At 48.3% G+C, this 13,759-nt stretch overlaps 1 protein-coding gene across 2 annotated transcripts in view; it reads right to left on the bottom strand.

Moving 5' to 3' along the window:
• The window catches only part of LOC144754870 (PDZ and LIM domain protein 1-like), a 395,047-nt gene that overhangs the window by 167,415 nt on the left and 213,873 nt on the right, over nucleotides 1-13,759 (bottom strand). For both annotated transcript variants that reach the window (XM_078643185.1, XM_078643184.1), the window contains exon 3: nucleotides 9,791-9,875. In XM_078643185.1, coding sequence (XP_078499311.1) covers nucleotides 9,791-9,875 — 85 coding nt within the window. The remainder of the gene's footprint in view (nucleotides 1-9,790; nucleotides 9,876-13,759) is intronic.

The raw sequence follows: 13,759 nt of genomic DNA, 5'->3' as shown, positions 1-13,759 counted from the left end.
GATGCTGCACTGCAGGCTGAAAATGAACCTTAAAGTCAAATATATACTCACTTAGCATCCCGGAAATTAGACAGCCTTTCACAGCTAGATAGCATATGACTCCTCTTCCTTCTTCCACCTCACTTGCTAACAAATAATCTCCAAGAAGCCAAAATGATGTACATTAAAAGGTGTCCAAAACAGCTGGAAAAGAATTCTCGGCTGTGCAAATCATAGATACAGATCTAGTGTAAAACTGTAAACAGTAGTACAAAACGAGAACCACTTATTTCTGTGTTGTCATAGTCCAATTCCTTAGACCATTTTATATGTAATTTCCCCAATTCTTCAACATTCTCCAAATAACCACCAACCCTTTTTAGGTCTCGCGCCTAGCGTTGCAGTGTGCAGTACTGTCCGCGCAGCGCGAGACCTCTTGTACGGGGTTTAGAAAGCTACCCACACGCTCATGCGTGTGGTTTTGCTTTCCCCGTCTGGCATTGGCTGCCGTGTTTTTTTTTTTTTTTAAACGCCACGCGATTGGGCAAAGGCAGGACAATGTCCTGCCTTTGAAACGCCCATTCCGGACAGTGGCTAGCACGTGCAGCAGCGCACGTTCGCCTCGCTGCCGCGCTCCCTCCCCCCGCTTCTCTGTGGTGCGCGTGCATCGCTCGACAAGCACCATTGTCTCCTGGGCTTCAACAGAAGGTGTTTTATGCAACCTGTGGTCTGGTGTTATCAACCTCTGGTGGATTAGAGGCCGAGCCATCCTTCCTGTTGTTACCTGTTGTCTCCAGGTTGAACTCATATTTCTGAGCCGTCTGAGGGCTGGGGCTGACTGCGCGCCTTGGAAATGTGCCTGTGAGAGTTACCTCCTTGTTGGAGCAGTCTCTGGGGCCGTTGCTGTCTCTTTTTTGCTGCGTCTAGGCGCTCTGGGATGCAGTGCCAAGGTACTTAACTCTCTCAGTCACAGTTAAGACCGTTCCCTGGGCTTGTCATGGCGGGAGCCGGTTTCTCTGAGCAGTCACTAGGGAAGGCCCTCTCTTGCCTGCCCCGTCGATCCCTCCCTGACTGGCCCAGTCACTGACTTGGTCTAGCGGTTGAACTAGTGACTGGGCAGAATCTCGCTCATCATCTCATGGCCTCATTGCAGCAGTCAATAAGATGGGTTACTCTCTTCCCTCAGGGGCCTCTCTGTGGAGCAGTCCATGAGGTAAGTTACTCTCTCCCCTTAAAGTGGCCTTTCTGTCGCATTTCCTCTCTCTGTCGCATTCCCTCCTTCTGTCGCATTCCCTCCTTCTGTCGCATTCCCTCCTTCTGTCGCATTCCCTCCTTCTGGGCGCATTCCCTCCTTCTGGGCGCATTCCCTCCTTCTGGGCGCATTCCCTCCTTCTGGGCGCATTCCCTCCTTCTGGGCGCATTCCCTCCTTCTGTTGCATTCCCTCCTTCTGTTGCATTCCCTCCTTCTGTTGCATTCCCTCCTTCTGTTGCATTCTCTTCCTAGCCTTCTCTCCCTCATTAGCATTCCCTCCCTCGTTGTGAAGACCCATTCCATCCCCACTTGTCACTGGGCATCATATTCCCAGCACCTTTAACTCCTGCAGTCCCTCATTGTGATGTTCCCGCCACCGGTCTGCATTTCCTATTCTCTGGAGCAGTCACAGCCCCTCTTGCAATAAACGTTTTCATCTTCACATTAATTTCTCCCTCCCTTTCGCATTCCCGTCTTTCTTCTTCGGACAAGTGTTAGGAAAAGGGCCCTGTGCCCCCCCCCCCCCAGATTTCATGGGTACCGCCCCCTTCCCACATGCCTACGTAAATGCCCCCTGCCACATGGCAGTGCAGACCCCTGCCACACGGCAGTGAAGACCCCTGTCACACGGCAGTGAAGACCCCTTCACCTCTTGAGCACTGTGTGCACCCTGAGGCCGTGGATGTGAGACCCCAGCTCGGCTGCAGTAGGAACCCTCCAGCTGCTTAGGGTTGACCTTTGGGATCTGCCCCACCCCCACAAACCATCTCCACCTTCCCCAGCATTACTCCCCGTACAGTGCCCCTCATCCCTCCCCAGACGGCGCTTCACCCCTGGTCCACGGTCTCCTCTGCGCCACCGTGGGCACCGCGGTCACCCCCTCCACTGGCCCCGCAAGGAAGAAGGCCCCCAGTGAAACCCGACCACGGCTAGAACCTCCATCAAAGACACCCGTGGCTCCCGAGTCCTCTCCCCATGAGAGTGCGCCAGCCCGGCAATCCCCCAAGTCAGAGGACCGAGCGCCCTCCCTCAATGCCCCCCGTGCCGGTGTGTGGCAAGAAGACCCCTCCGCCCCTTCGACAGCACAACGACCCAAGGCGCGCCCTCCCCGTGCGCCCCCACTTCTCCAGGACCAGCACGTCTTCTCTTTCCCTTCCCTCCCTCCTCCACCCCCACCCCACTCTCTCTGCTGTTTCTCCGCTCCCTCAAGTGCTGTGTGAGGTGCAAAGGCAACAGCTTGTTATTTAATTATTCTTTTTTTTTACTACCTGAACTCGTAAGACTGCGAGTCACCATCACTGACAGTTTGCACATTTTCCCTTTGCACAAATCGAGTTCCACGGTGTAACTGTTGACATTGTGCGCACGTTTGCCTTAGAGCCCTGATGGACGATAAATGTTAAAATAATCACATCACAGTGGCCATTTCGTTAGGGAGATAGAAACGATCAAACAGCAAAATATAATTTTGCCTGGTGCTCCAAAATTCATTCTTCTGGCTCTAGTTGAGGACCAATGCAAACAAAGGATGACTGGGGAAGGGTATTTGTCAATTGCATTTGTTGTATGGTGTTCGGTTATCTGAGGAGGTATACTTGATTAAGATTCAGGCAGAGATCACCAAGGCATCTGCTTTCCAGGCCCTCGCGCGTCTTTGCTTTCCAGGTCCTCCCTCCTACACCCTCACCCCACTCTCTCTGCTGTTCCTCCGCTCCCTTAAGTAGCAGATGATGGATTATGTGGCAAGTGCTGCAAATCTACAATTATGCAAAAAATGCAGCGGTTCCACAATCCTAGTATAATGCCCTTCTTGAATAGGCTGCATTAGTTAAGTTACCCCCATAAAGTACTGTTATGAAAATGAAGTCACTGGAGGAGATGCTGTTTGTGTTGCTTGTTGTGAATTCAAAAGGCGTACACAGAAATACTGCAGAGCAAAGGGCCAGTACTTTTGTTACAGCTTTAAACAAGCATTTACAATGCAATGGTTTCGCCTTTGGAAAAGTTAGAGCTATTGGCATTGTAAATGACAAAATTTGTATTTATGTGTTGGTTTTGAAAACAGATAAATAAATGGCATTGTCATTTACATTGCCATTAGCTTAATCTCTGCAGTCACTCTGCAGTCCCTAGCACTCCATAGCACTCCCTAGTCACTCTGCACTCCCTAGCACTCCCTAGTCACTCTGCACTCCCTAGCACTCCCTAGTCACTCTGCACTCCCTAGAACTCCCTAGTCACTCTGCACTCCCTAGTCACTCTGCACTCCCTAGCACTCCCTAGTCACTCTGCACTCCCTAGCACTCCCTAGCACTCTGCACTCCCTAGCACTCCCTAGCACTCTGCACTCCCTAGTCACTCTGCACTCCCTAGCACTCCCTAGTCACTCTGCACTCCCTAGCACTCTGCACTCCCTAGTCACTCTGCACTCCCTAACACTCCCTAGTCACTCTGCACTCCCTAGCACTCTGCACTCCCTAACACTCTGCACTCCCTAGTCACTCTGCACTCCCTAACACTCGGCACTCCCTAGCACTCGGCACTCCCTAACACTCTGCACTCCCTAACACTCTGCACTCCCTAACACTCTGCACTCCCTAACACTCTGCACTCCCTAACACTCTGCACTCCCTAACACTCTGCACTCCCTAGTCACTCTGCACTCCCTAGCACTCTGCACTCCCTAGTCACTCTGCACTCCCTAACACTCCCTAGTCACTCTGCACTCCCTAGCACTCTGCACTCCCTAGTCACTCTGCACTCCCTAACACTCGGCACTCCCTAACACTCGGCACTCCCTAACACTCGGCACTCCCTAACACTCGGCACTCCCTAACACTCTGCACTCCCTAACACTCTGCACTCCCTAACACTCTGCACTCCCTAACACTCGGCACTCCCTAACACTCGGCACTCCCTAACACTCGGCACTCCCTAACACTCGGCACTCCCTAACACTCGGCACTCCCTAACACTCGGCACTCCCTAACACTCGGCACTCCCTAACACTCTGCACTCCCTAACACTCTGCACTCCCTAACACTCTGCACTCCCTAACACTCTGCACTCCCTAACACTCTGCACTCCCTAACACTCTGCACTCCCTAGTCACTCTGCACTCCCTAGCACTCTGCACTCCCTAGTCACTCTGCACTCCCTAACACTCCCTAGTCACTCTGCACTCCCTAACACTCTGCACTCCCTAACACTCTGCACTCCCTAACACTCGGCACTCCCTAGCACTCTGCACTCCCTAACACTCTGCACTCCCTAACACTCTGCACTCCCTAACACTCTGCACTCCCTAACACTCTGCACTCCCTAACACTCTGCACTCCCTAACACTCTGCACTCCCTAACACTCTGCACTCCCTAGCACTCCCTAACACTCTGCACTCCCTAGCACTCCCTAACACTCTGCACTCCCTAGCACTCCCTAACACTCTGCACTCCCTAGCACTCCCTAACACTCTGCACTCCCTAGCACTCCCTAACACTCTGCACTCTCTAGCACTCCCTAGTCACTCTGCACTCCCTAGTCACTCTGCACTCCCTAGTCACTCTGCACTCCCTAGTCACTCTGCACTCCCTAGTCACTCTGCACTCCCTAGTCACTCTGCACTCCCTAGTCACTCTGCACTCCCTAGTCACTCTGCACTCCCTAGTCACTCTGCACTCCCTAGTCACTCTGCACTCCCTAGTCACTCTGCACTCCCTAGCACTCCCTAGTCACTCTGCACTCCCTAGCACTCCCTAGTCACTCTGCACTCCCTAGTCACTCTGCACTCCCTAGCACTCCCTAGTCACTCTGCACTCCCTAGCACTCTGCACTCCCTAACACTCCCTAGTCACTCTGCACTCCCTAACACTCCCTAGTCACTCTGCACTCCCTAGCACTCTGCACTCCCTAGTCACTCGGCACTCCCTAACACTCGGCACTCCCTAACACTCGGCACTCCCTAACACTCCCTAACACTCGGCACTCCCTAACACTCCCTAACACTCTGCACTCCCTAGCACTCCCTAACACTCTGCACTCTCTAGCACTCCCTAGTCACTCTGCACTCCCTAGTCACTCTGCACTCCCTAGTCACTCTGCACTCCCTAACACTCGGCACTCCCTAACACTCGGCACTCCCTAACACTCGGCACTCCCTAGCACTCACTAACACTCGGCACTCCCTAGCACTCCCTAACACTCTGCACTCCCTAGCACTCCCTAACACTCTGCACTCCCTAGCACTCCCTAACACTCTGCACTCCCTAGCACTCCCTAACACTCTGCACTCTCTAGCACTCCCTAACACTCTGCACTCTCTAGCACTCCCTAACACTCTGCACTCTCTAGCACTCCCTAGTCACTCTGCACTCCCTAGTCACTCTGCACTCCCTAGTCACTCTGCACTCCCTAGTCACTCTGCACTCCCTAGTCACTCTGCACTCCCTAGTCACTCTGCACTCCCTAGCACTCCCTAGTCACTCTGCACTCCCTAGTCACTCTGCACTCCCTAGCACTCCCTAGTCACTCTGCACTCCCTAGTCACTATGCACTCCCTAGCACTCCCTAGTCACTCTGCACTCCCTAGCACTCCCTAGCACTCTGCACTCCCTAGTCACTCTGCACTCCCTAGTCACTCTGCACTCCCTAGTCACTCTGCACTCCCTAGTCACTCCCTAGTCACTCTGCACTCCCTAACACTCTGCACTCCCTAACACTCCCTAGTCACTCTGCACTCCCTAGCACTCTGCACTCCCTAACACTCCCTAACACTCTGCACTCCCTAACACTCCCTAGTCACTCTGCACTCCCTAACACTCTGCACTCCCTAACACTCTGCACTCCCTAACACTCTGCACTCCCTAACACTCCCTAGCACTCTGCACTCCCTAGCACTCTGCACTCCCTAGCACTCTGCACTCCCTAGCACTCTGCACTCCCTAACACTCTGCACTCCCTAACACTCTGCACTCCCTAACACTCCCTAGTCACTCTGCACTCCCTAACACTCTGCACTCCCTAGTCACTCTGCACTCCCTAACACTCTGCACTCCCTAGTCACTCTGCACTCCCTAACACTCTGCACTCCCTAACACTCTGCACTCCCTAACACTCTGCACTCCCTAACACTCTGCACTCCCTAACACTCTGCACTCCCTAGCACTCTGCACTCCCTAGCACTCCCTAACACTCTGCACTCCCTAGCACTCTGCACTCCCTAGCACTCCCTAACACTCTGCACTCCCTAGCACTCTGCACTCCCTAGCACTCCCTAACACTCTGCACTCCCTAGCACTCTGCACTCCCTAGCACTCCCTAACACTCTGCACTCCCTAGCACTCCCTAGTCACTCTGCACTCCCTAGTCACTCTGCACTCCCTAGCACTCTGCACTCCCTAGCACTCCCTAACACTCTGCACTCCCTAGCACTCCCTAACACTCTGCACTCCCTTGCACTCCCTAGTCACTCTGCACTCCCTAGTCACTCTGCACTCCCTAGTCACTCTGCACTCCCTAGTCACTCTGCACTCCCTAGTCACTCTGCACTCCCTAGTCACTCTGCACTCCCTAGTCACTCTGCACTCCCTAGTCACTCTGCACTCCCTAGTCACTCTGCACTCCCTAGTCACTCTGCACTCCCTAGTCACTCTGCACTCCCTAGTCACTCTGCACTCCCTAGTCACTCTGCACTCTACACACTCACTCTGCACTCACGGTCCATAGCTAGGACAGCATACCTTGTTAACGTAGTCACCGGTGCTAATTCATGGGCCGGAGAATCGGCAGCCAGGCAGATCAGCTGCTTCTAATTCTAAGATTTTCAGAGATGGTTTCTGCGGAGAGTTCTAAAAATAGACAGAACTCGACAGAACTCGTCAATCAAGCCTCTGCAATTTCAAAGGAGGTAGAAGACGACTTCGTGTTATGTCGCTTATCTGTATAGCGCTATACGGTACCATAAGGTTGCCTCAGAGCGCTGGTCAAGGAAGAAAAGTGCGGAAACCTGAAGCAACAATAAATAGGGAATGAGATGTGCGGATTCAGCGCTCGTCCCGCAAACACTAACGGCAGCATAATGGACAGAAGGCTAATGCGTGTTGAGCAGCTGATCTTAAGTGCCTGGCAGGGAGCAGGAAGAAGAGAGAGGTCTGGGTCTGCTGGAGAGGAGATCGGAAGGAATGCGAGGGGTAACAGTGAGGGAATAAGGATAAAAAGTGATAAAAAGCGTGACAAAGTCCTAAATAAACACACAAGCAGCAGTGACGCTAGGCTGCAGACTGATGACCAGGTTGCTAGCCTATGATAACAAGGACAGGCACGGACACCGGGAGGGAGGGAGGGAAGGAAAGGCACGGACAGCGGGAGGGGGGCGGGAACACGAACAGCGGGAGGGGGGGCGGGAACGGGAACGGGAACACGAACAGCGGGAGGGGGGGCGGCGGGAACGGCCACAATTAGGGAGATTCAAAGCTCACAGTGGTCATTTTTCAAATCCATCAAAGAAGTACAGTACCCTGAACTTTAGCTGTGAGATTAATTCCAGGGAGAGGTCCTTCGTTAGAGTGACAAAATCTGAGCTGAGTTGTCGGACATGTTAATTGTTTCGCCGACTGATTGTTGCAAGTTACACTGTATTTCCATTTTTCCCCGATAAAAGAGTGTGTTCAAAATCGTGATAGCCACCTTTTGCATGAAAGGGGTTTACTGGACAGTGGTGCCACAAGACACAGAGACATTTGTGAGTATACACCTCATTCGACACAAAGCAGGCAACAAACGTCAATCAAGCCTCTGCAATTTCAAAGGAGGTAGAAGACGACTTTGTGTTATGTCGCTTATCTGTATAGCGCTATACGGTACCATAAGGTTGCCTCAGAGCGCTGGTCAAGGAAGAAAAGTGCGGAAACCTGAAGCAACAATAAATAGGGAATGAGATGTGCGGATTCAGCGCTCATCCCGCAAACACTAACGGCAGCATAATGGACAGAAGGCTAATGCGTGTTGAGCAGCTGATCTTAAGTGCCTGGCAGGGAGCAGGAAGAAGAGAGAGGTCTGGGTCTGCTGGAGAGGAGATAGGAAGGAATGCGAGGGGTAACAGTGAGGGAATAAGGATAAAAAGTGATAAAAAGCGTGACGAAGTCCTAAATAAACACACAAGCAGCAGTGATGCTAGGCTGCAGACAGATGACCAGGTTGCTAGCCTATGATAACAAGGACAGGCACGGACAGCGGGAGGGAGGGAGGGAAGGAAAGGCACGGACAGCGGGAGGGGGGTGGGAAAGGACAGCGGGAGGGGGGCGGGAACGGGAACAATCAAAAGCACTCACCTGGACCTGGACTTCCTCCGGCGGCAGTCGGCCGCGGAATGACCAAAAGAAACATGGACGACAAAAAATAAACCCCGCCCACCGCCGCACTGACGTCCTAAAAGGGGCTGGATGAGAAAAAATCTCAGGAACGCCCACGAGTCGCCTCGCAGAATGACGGACGCCTCTGTTTTCCAATGGCTAGCCTCCATTTATGGAGCTAGCCAATGGAAAACAGAGGCGGGACAAACATCCATACTGTAACTCAAAAGATTTCGCCCTGCGCGAAAGTCTGCTGCGCAGCTTTCGGCGAGGCGAAACCTAAAAAGCCTATGCATTTACAGATACTTTTCTGGACAGTTAATAGCATAAGGTCTATCGTGGGTTAAAGATTGCGTGCATTAGCTTTCGGGGTCACACAGATGTTATGTTACCAGTATTTGTAAAGCGCGCATTTTGCCTCGCGCATGGGCCTCGTGGCGCTTTTGACGGTTCCGTGAATTTCTCCATTGTTCTGGAGTTTCCATCACACAGCAGTCTGGTTTTTTAGTTCGTGGTGATGTGTTACAGGTATTGTGTGCTGGGCATATTCAGGGGTAGGTACTGTTTACCATTCTCATTTGGCCCATATTCACACATCACCTTTTATCTTCATAACACAATACACTACACTCTATAGGTCTCCATTACTAAAAATTAGAGCTATTAGTGTTGCATTATTATTTGCTAGGCCAAAAACTCAAACTTTTACTAATGCGAGACCTATTGCATTGCAAATGCTCGTTAACTATTGACGCCGACACAAAACTATTTTGAATTAATCAGGATGGGGTAAAACAGACTCTTCTATTTCCAGCTACTAATAAATATAAGACCTGTTCTTTTGTTCCTACAAACATGACAGAAAATAGGAAATGCAATTCAAGTTTCTTGAGAGCATGTGGAAATTATCTAAAGACATAAATCCTATAAACTGTCTGTCCCAATGTAATTTCTTACTGTACATTTTTTTAACACTATGAAGCTGCTCATAAATGGTCCCAGATGCCTCAGCGATCACCAGTAAATAATGGATACTAGGTATGTTGACACTTGACAGCATATAAGTAGAACACATTCTAGATTTTATGAACTATTTTTATTAGTGAAGTATTAAAATAGAAAAATGAGAATTTAATTAACACAGAAGGTGCTAGGTCAGTTCAGTTCTGTCATAAAAACAGATTTCTGAGAAAAACATAAGGGTGTGTTTACCTGCTGTTGAGCGGATAGATTCATCTTGTATGGATGCGCTTTTCCATCTTCTGTCACAAGTGGATTCCAAATTTTTGATTCAGCCCTAAAGATGGGAACAACTCATAATTAAAATATATTATCAATAAATAGAAAGATTACAATGCTCACACGCCAACAGCCGTTCTTACGGAGGCTTCTCGGCGGTGGCTTGCAGCCCAGAAGGAACTGGCTGGTGACTTAAGTCCAGATACATAAATATGTAAAATCAGTAATTCTGTGTAGAAGCCATAAATCTCCGATATCAAAAGAGCAATCAATTGAATATTTAAATATGTATTTAGAATTTGTTAATGTATTTATCAAAGTGTTTTCATTTATAGTTTTACACATGATATGTCCTACTGAACAAAGGATATCTGTTTTGTGACATAAATGCTGTTAGCACTGAGAAACCAGTATATGAAATACCCACTTCTCATAGGCTTTCACTAGGCTGTGGTCTGCATAATATTTCTCTAGTATCGAAAACCTGCTTAACCAACCTGACCACCCACTATGGAACTGGCATCCTAACAGTGACATGTCCAGAGAGCAAGTAAATAAGCCCAAATATCACCTGCTCATCTCATTCCGATACTATGAGCAGGGACTCCTCCTGCTACAGCCAGCCTTATATCTTACAATATATATAAATTGAGAGCTGTAACTAAAGATTGAATCATCTTCATGCTCCTGTGTATAACTGAGACAATCTTTAAAATGATGATTCAATGAGTACAGTTTAAGATAGTCTGAAAAAAAGATAGCTTTGAAACCAAGCTTATGGAGCTTTTTCCCACACTTTTTAAATAAAATCAGCTTATTATATTTCACAACTTACTATATTTTTTCTTTCCCTTTTCATAGAATGTCAAAAACGGGGACAAATACCCATCTCTGCCATTTATGGACTATTTTCTTTGGTCTTTTGATTTATTTTATTCTTAAACCTAAAAATACCATTACCAGGTATTGACGATTCGGGAGAATTCTTAGTCTCCACTTGCTAACCAATCTTTTTTAATCGGGACCCCCTATTAAGCTCCTTCAGCCATAAAGTTTTCAAGCCTCTGTCTAGTTATCTGTCATTTCAACAATGCAAGGGTCACAGCAGACATTCAATCCTGCTTTGTCAGGCACCTTTGCCTGGTGGGTCACCTTACAAGAGATCAATATGAAAAGACTTACATCGGGTGGGGCGGAGTTTTGTAAAACCTATAATGCGGTCACTGAACTTTAGCCAAACATGAGGACAAAAGGCCACAATCAAATCATAAGAAATAATGTTTACTCCAAAATCCAGGGTGACCCGGTGGGTTCGCAATGTTAAAAAAATATATATTACCCGTGTTAAGTAACCTCTTTTCATATTTAGGGAGTGGCTCAACTACTTGCTGACGTGTTCAGGATATATGCACGTGTGCCTACCCACTGTATTCAAAGTACACCTACCAGGCCATGTCCCAGCCATATCCAAAATCTTATTTGACTAAGCTCTAACAGCTGATCAACATGGGAAATCATTGGCACCACTACTTCAAACAGACTTGTTGTTTTCTTCCCCCTTGAGCTTTTGCCGTCGTCTGAGAAGGAACTAGTGCAACAGGTTCTTCGGAGTTTCAGGCCAATGTTTTTAGTGAGCACTCACAGTGTCACACATGCTAGAAAGTGTCAGAAAATGTAAGTATCTGGTTTCCCTTTATAGATTAAATTACTGCTGGCCCATGCATCTTGGTAAAACAATGAAACTGAGGTTTCCTATTGTTGTGAACTATATCCACCAATGCAGGATGTTATAAAACACCTAAAGCCAGAATATGTACTGCCCTGAGATACCTTGGACGGATTGCATTATTGACCACCATAACATAGGCAAATACAAACCACCTGTTGTTTTCACCTGTGCTGTGAACTGACGACTTCTCTGCTCAAACTTTAGTACTGAATACTCTTAACCTCCAAGTACTGTTTTGTGCTACTGAGAATCGTTTGGATATGTCATGATATGTTCTCTCCTATAACTTATGATTCTATACATTATTAATTAGAAAACATACACAAATAAAATGAGGGCGAAAAACTAGAATTAATCCAACAACTGGTTTTTACTTGGGCTTCATTCCAGTACATCATTCCTTTACCCACTGTGCTAACTAGTTGTTGCAAAGTGTGTATCTGCCATTGGCAAGGCCTTAGCTTAAGGTTGGAGTGCCGAAGACAAAGCTTCCAGGGCAACTACATTTCCAGTCGCCAGACAACGGTATCTCTCAAGCTGGCCATAGAGCATTGGATGTATTGCGCTGCTGAGTGCGTTGAGTACCAGGTTGTCTAATTGGATATCACAAGCTAAGACTGGAGCATTTAGTGTATGCCATTGGCACAGTCAGAAGTTGATTCTGAAAAGTGTAGCAAGCCTAAGCAAAGACTTGAAAACAGGAAATGCGCATGTGCACATTCGGATTCAAATCCCGCGTGGAGGGATATTCTTTGGGATCACACGATTGATTATAGGTATACAGTTTGCTGCAGATTGCGGCCATATTTAAACAAGTTTTGGAGAATGTTGCCTTCCGTAGGGGTAGCTTTGGTATAAAGGGTGGATGGGAAGATTAAACACTAGGATATTTTTGAAAACAGAAAATCACTAAGTAGCAAATGAGGTTTAACGAAGCCTTCTTGGCATACAGCCTCTGCTACAACGCATGGATGGGGATTGCATGTCCAACAATGTAGGATTAATAGACAGTATCGTAAACAGTGTCAGGCTGCTGTTTACAAGTCAAAGCTTCTGTTTTACTTGTGAGGGAACGGAATGTATAGCCAGGGGACTAAATATGCTTCCATATAGAGCATTGTTATACTAAACTGAATATGGTTTGTAATTTTGCAAAAGGAAAATAGATAGGCAATGAATTATATTGTTTTGAAATTTTACTCCATGTACCAACATACAAAATTTGTATTATCACAAGTTCACACACCGAAGCTTTTGGGTGATAAAAGAATACGGATAAAAGAGACATAAGAAACGAAACTAGTTAAAAGGTTAGGCACTCAGCTCTCCTTGCAAAAGGGGAGCAGATAAGCGACCAAACAGATTTCATTGGGAAGCTTATTCTATTATCTGGTGGATATTACAGAGAAGGCTCGCTCAACAAAGCTCTTAGTATGGGCTTTTGGGATGTCACGTATCCAAGGGCTCTCGATCTTAAGGGTCCAGCCGTTACATATATAAAAAATATTGCAGTGATGAACTGCAGTGCTGAGCCATGGAGGATACGATGAACGTTAGCATGGACTTAGAAAGAATAGGAGTCATTTTGGGCAACCAATGCAAATACCAGCTAGGAGAGATATTCCGAGAATGTGAAATTACAGTTATAAGACAGGGGGCAGCCTTTTGTAGTATTTGGAGCTGTTTCAGTGACTTTTACGCCATTCCCAGGTACCAAGCATTCCTTAAGTCCAGGTGTGACAGCACTAATTCTTGGATCACAGACACATTATGTCTACTGTCAGGGCCAGACTGGCCGTAGCAGGCACAGGGCATGTTCCCATTGGGCCGGAAGGGTGGGTGCCGTTTTTTGACCCATTGGGGCTTTTATTGTTTATTGGGGGTCGGTTTTGCAGCAGTGCTGCAATATCAGCTACCTGTACCCAAAAAAAAAGAAAAACACTCCAGCACCCCCCCCCCCCCTACCCCTCCCGACCCAGCCTCCCGGGCCAACGCTACCCCCTCCCCTGGGGCCAGTTGAGTAAAGTTGCCAGGGCTGGTTTCTTTTCCCAGTCAGGCCTTGGCTACTGTTGATAAAGGGGAGAATCTGGCAACGTCAACGGCCAGATTTTGGTTCTGGCTACTATTGACACCTGATGCTCCAATGACAGGTTTGCATCGAGATTTAAGCCCTGACTGCTAATAGTTTGAAAGGTGTTCAAATGAGAACCCAT

The sequence above is a fragment of the Lissotriton helveticus genome, chromosome 5_1, assembly GCF_964261635.1.
Source record: "Lissotriton helveticus chromosome 5_1, aLisHel1.1, whole genome shotgun sequence".
In the NCBI taxonomy this organism is placed as follows: Eukaryota; Metazoa; Chordata; class Amphibia; order Caudata; family Salamandridae; genus Lissotriton; species Lissotriton helveticus.
This window is presented reverse-complemented; position numbering and strand designations above follow the sequence as displayed.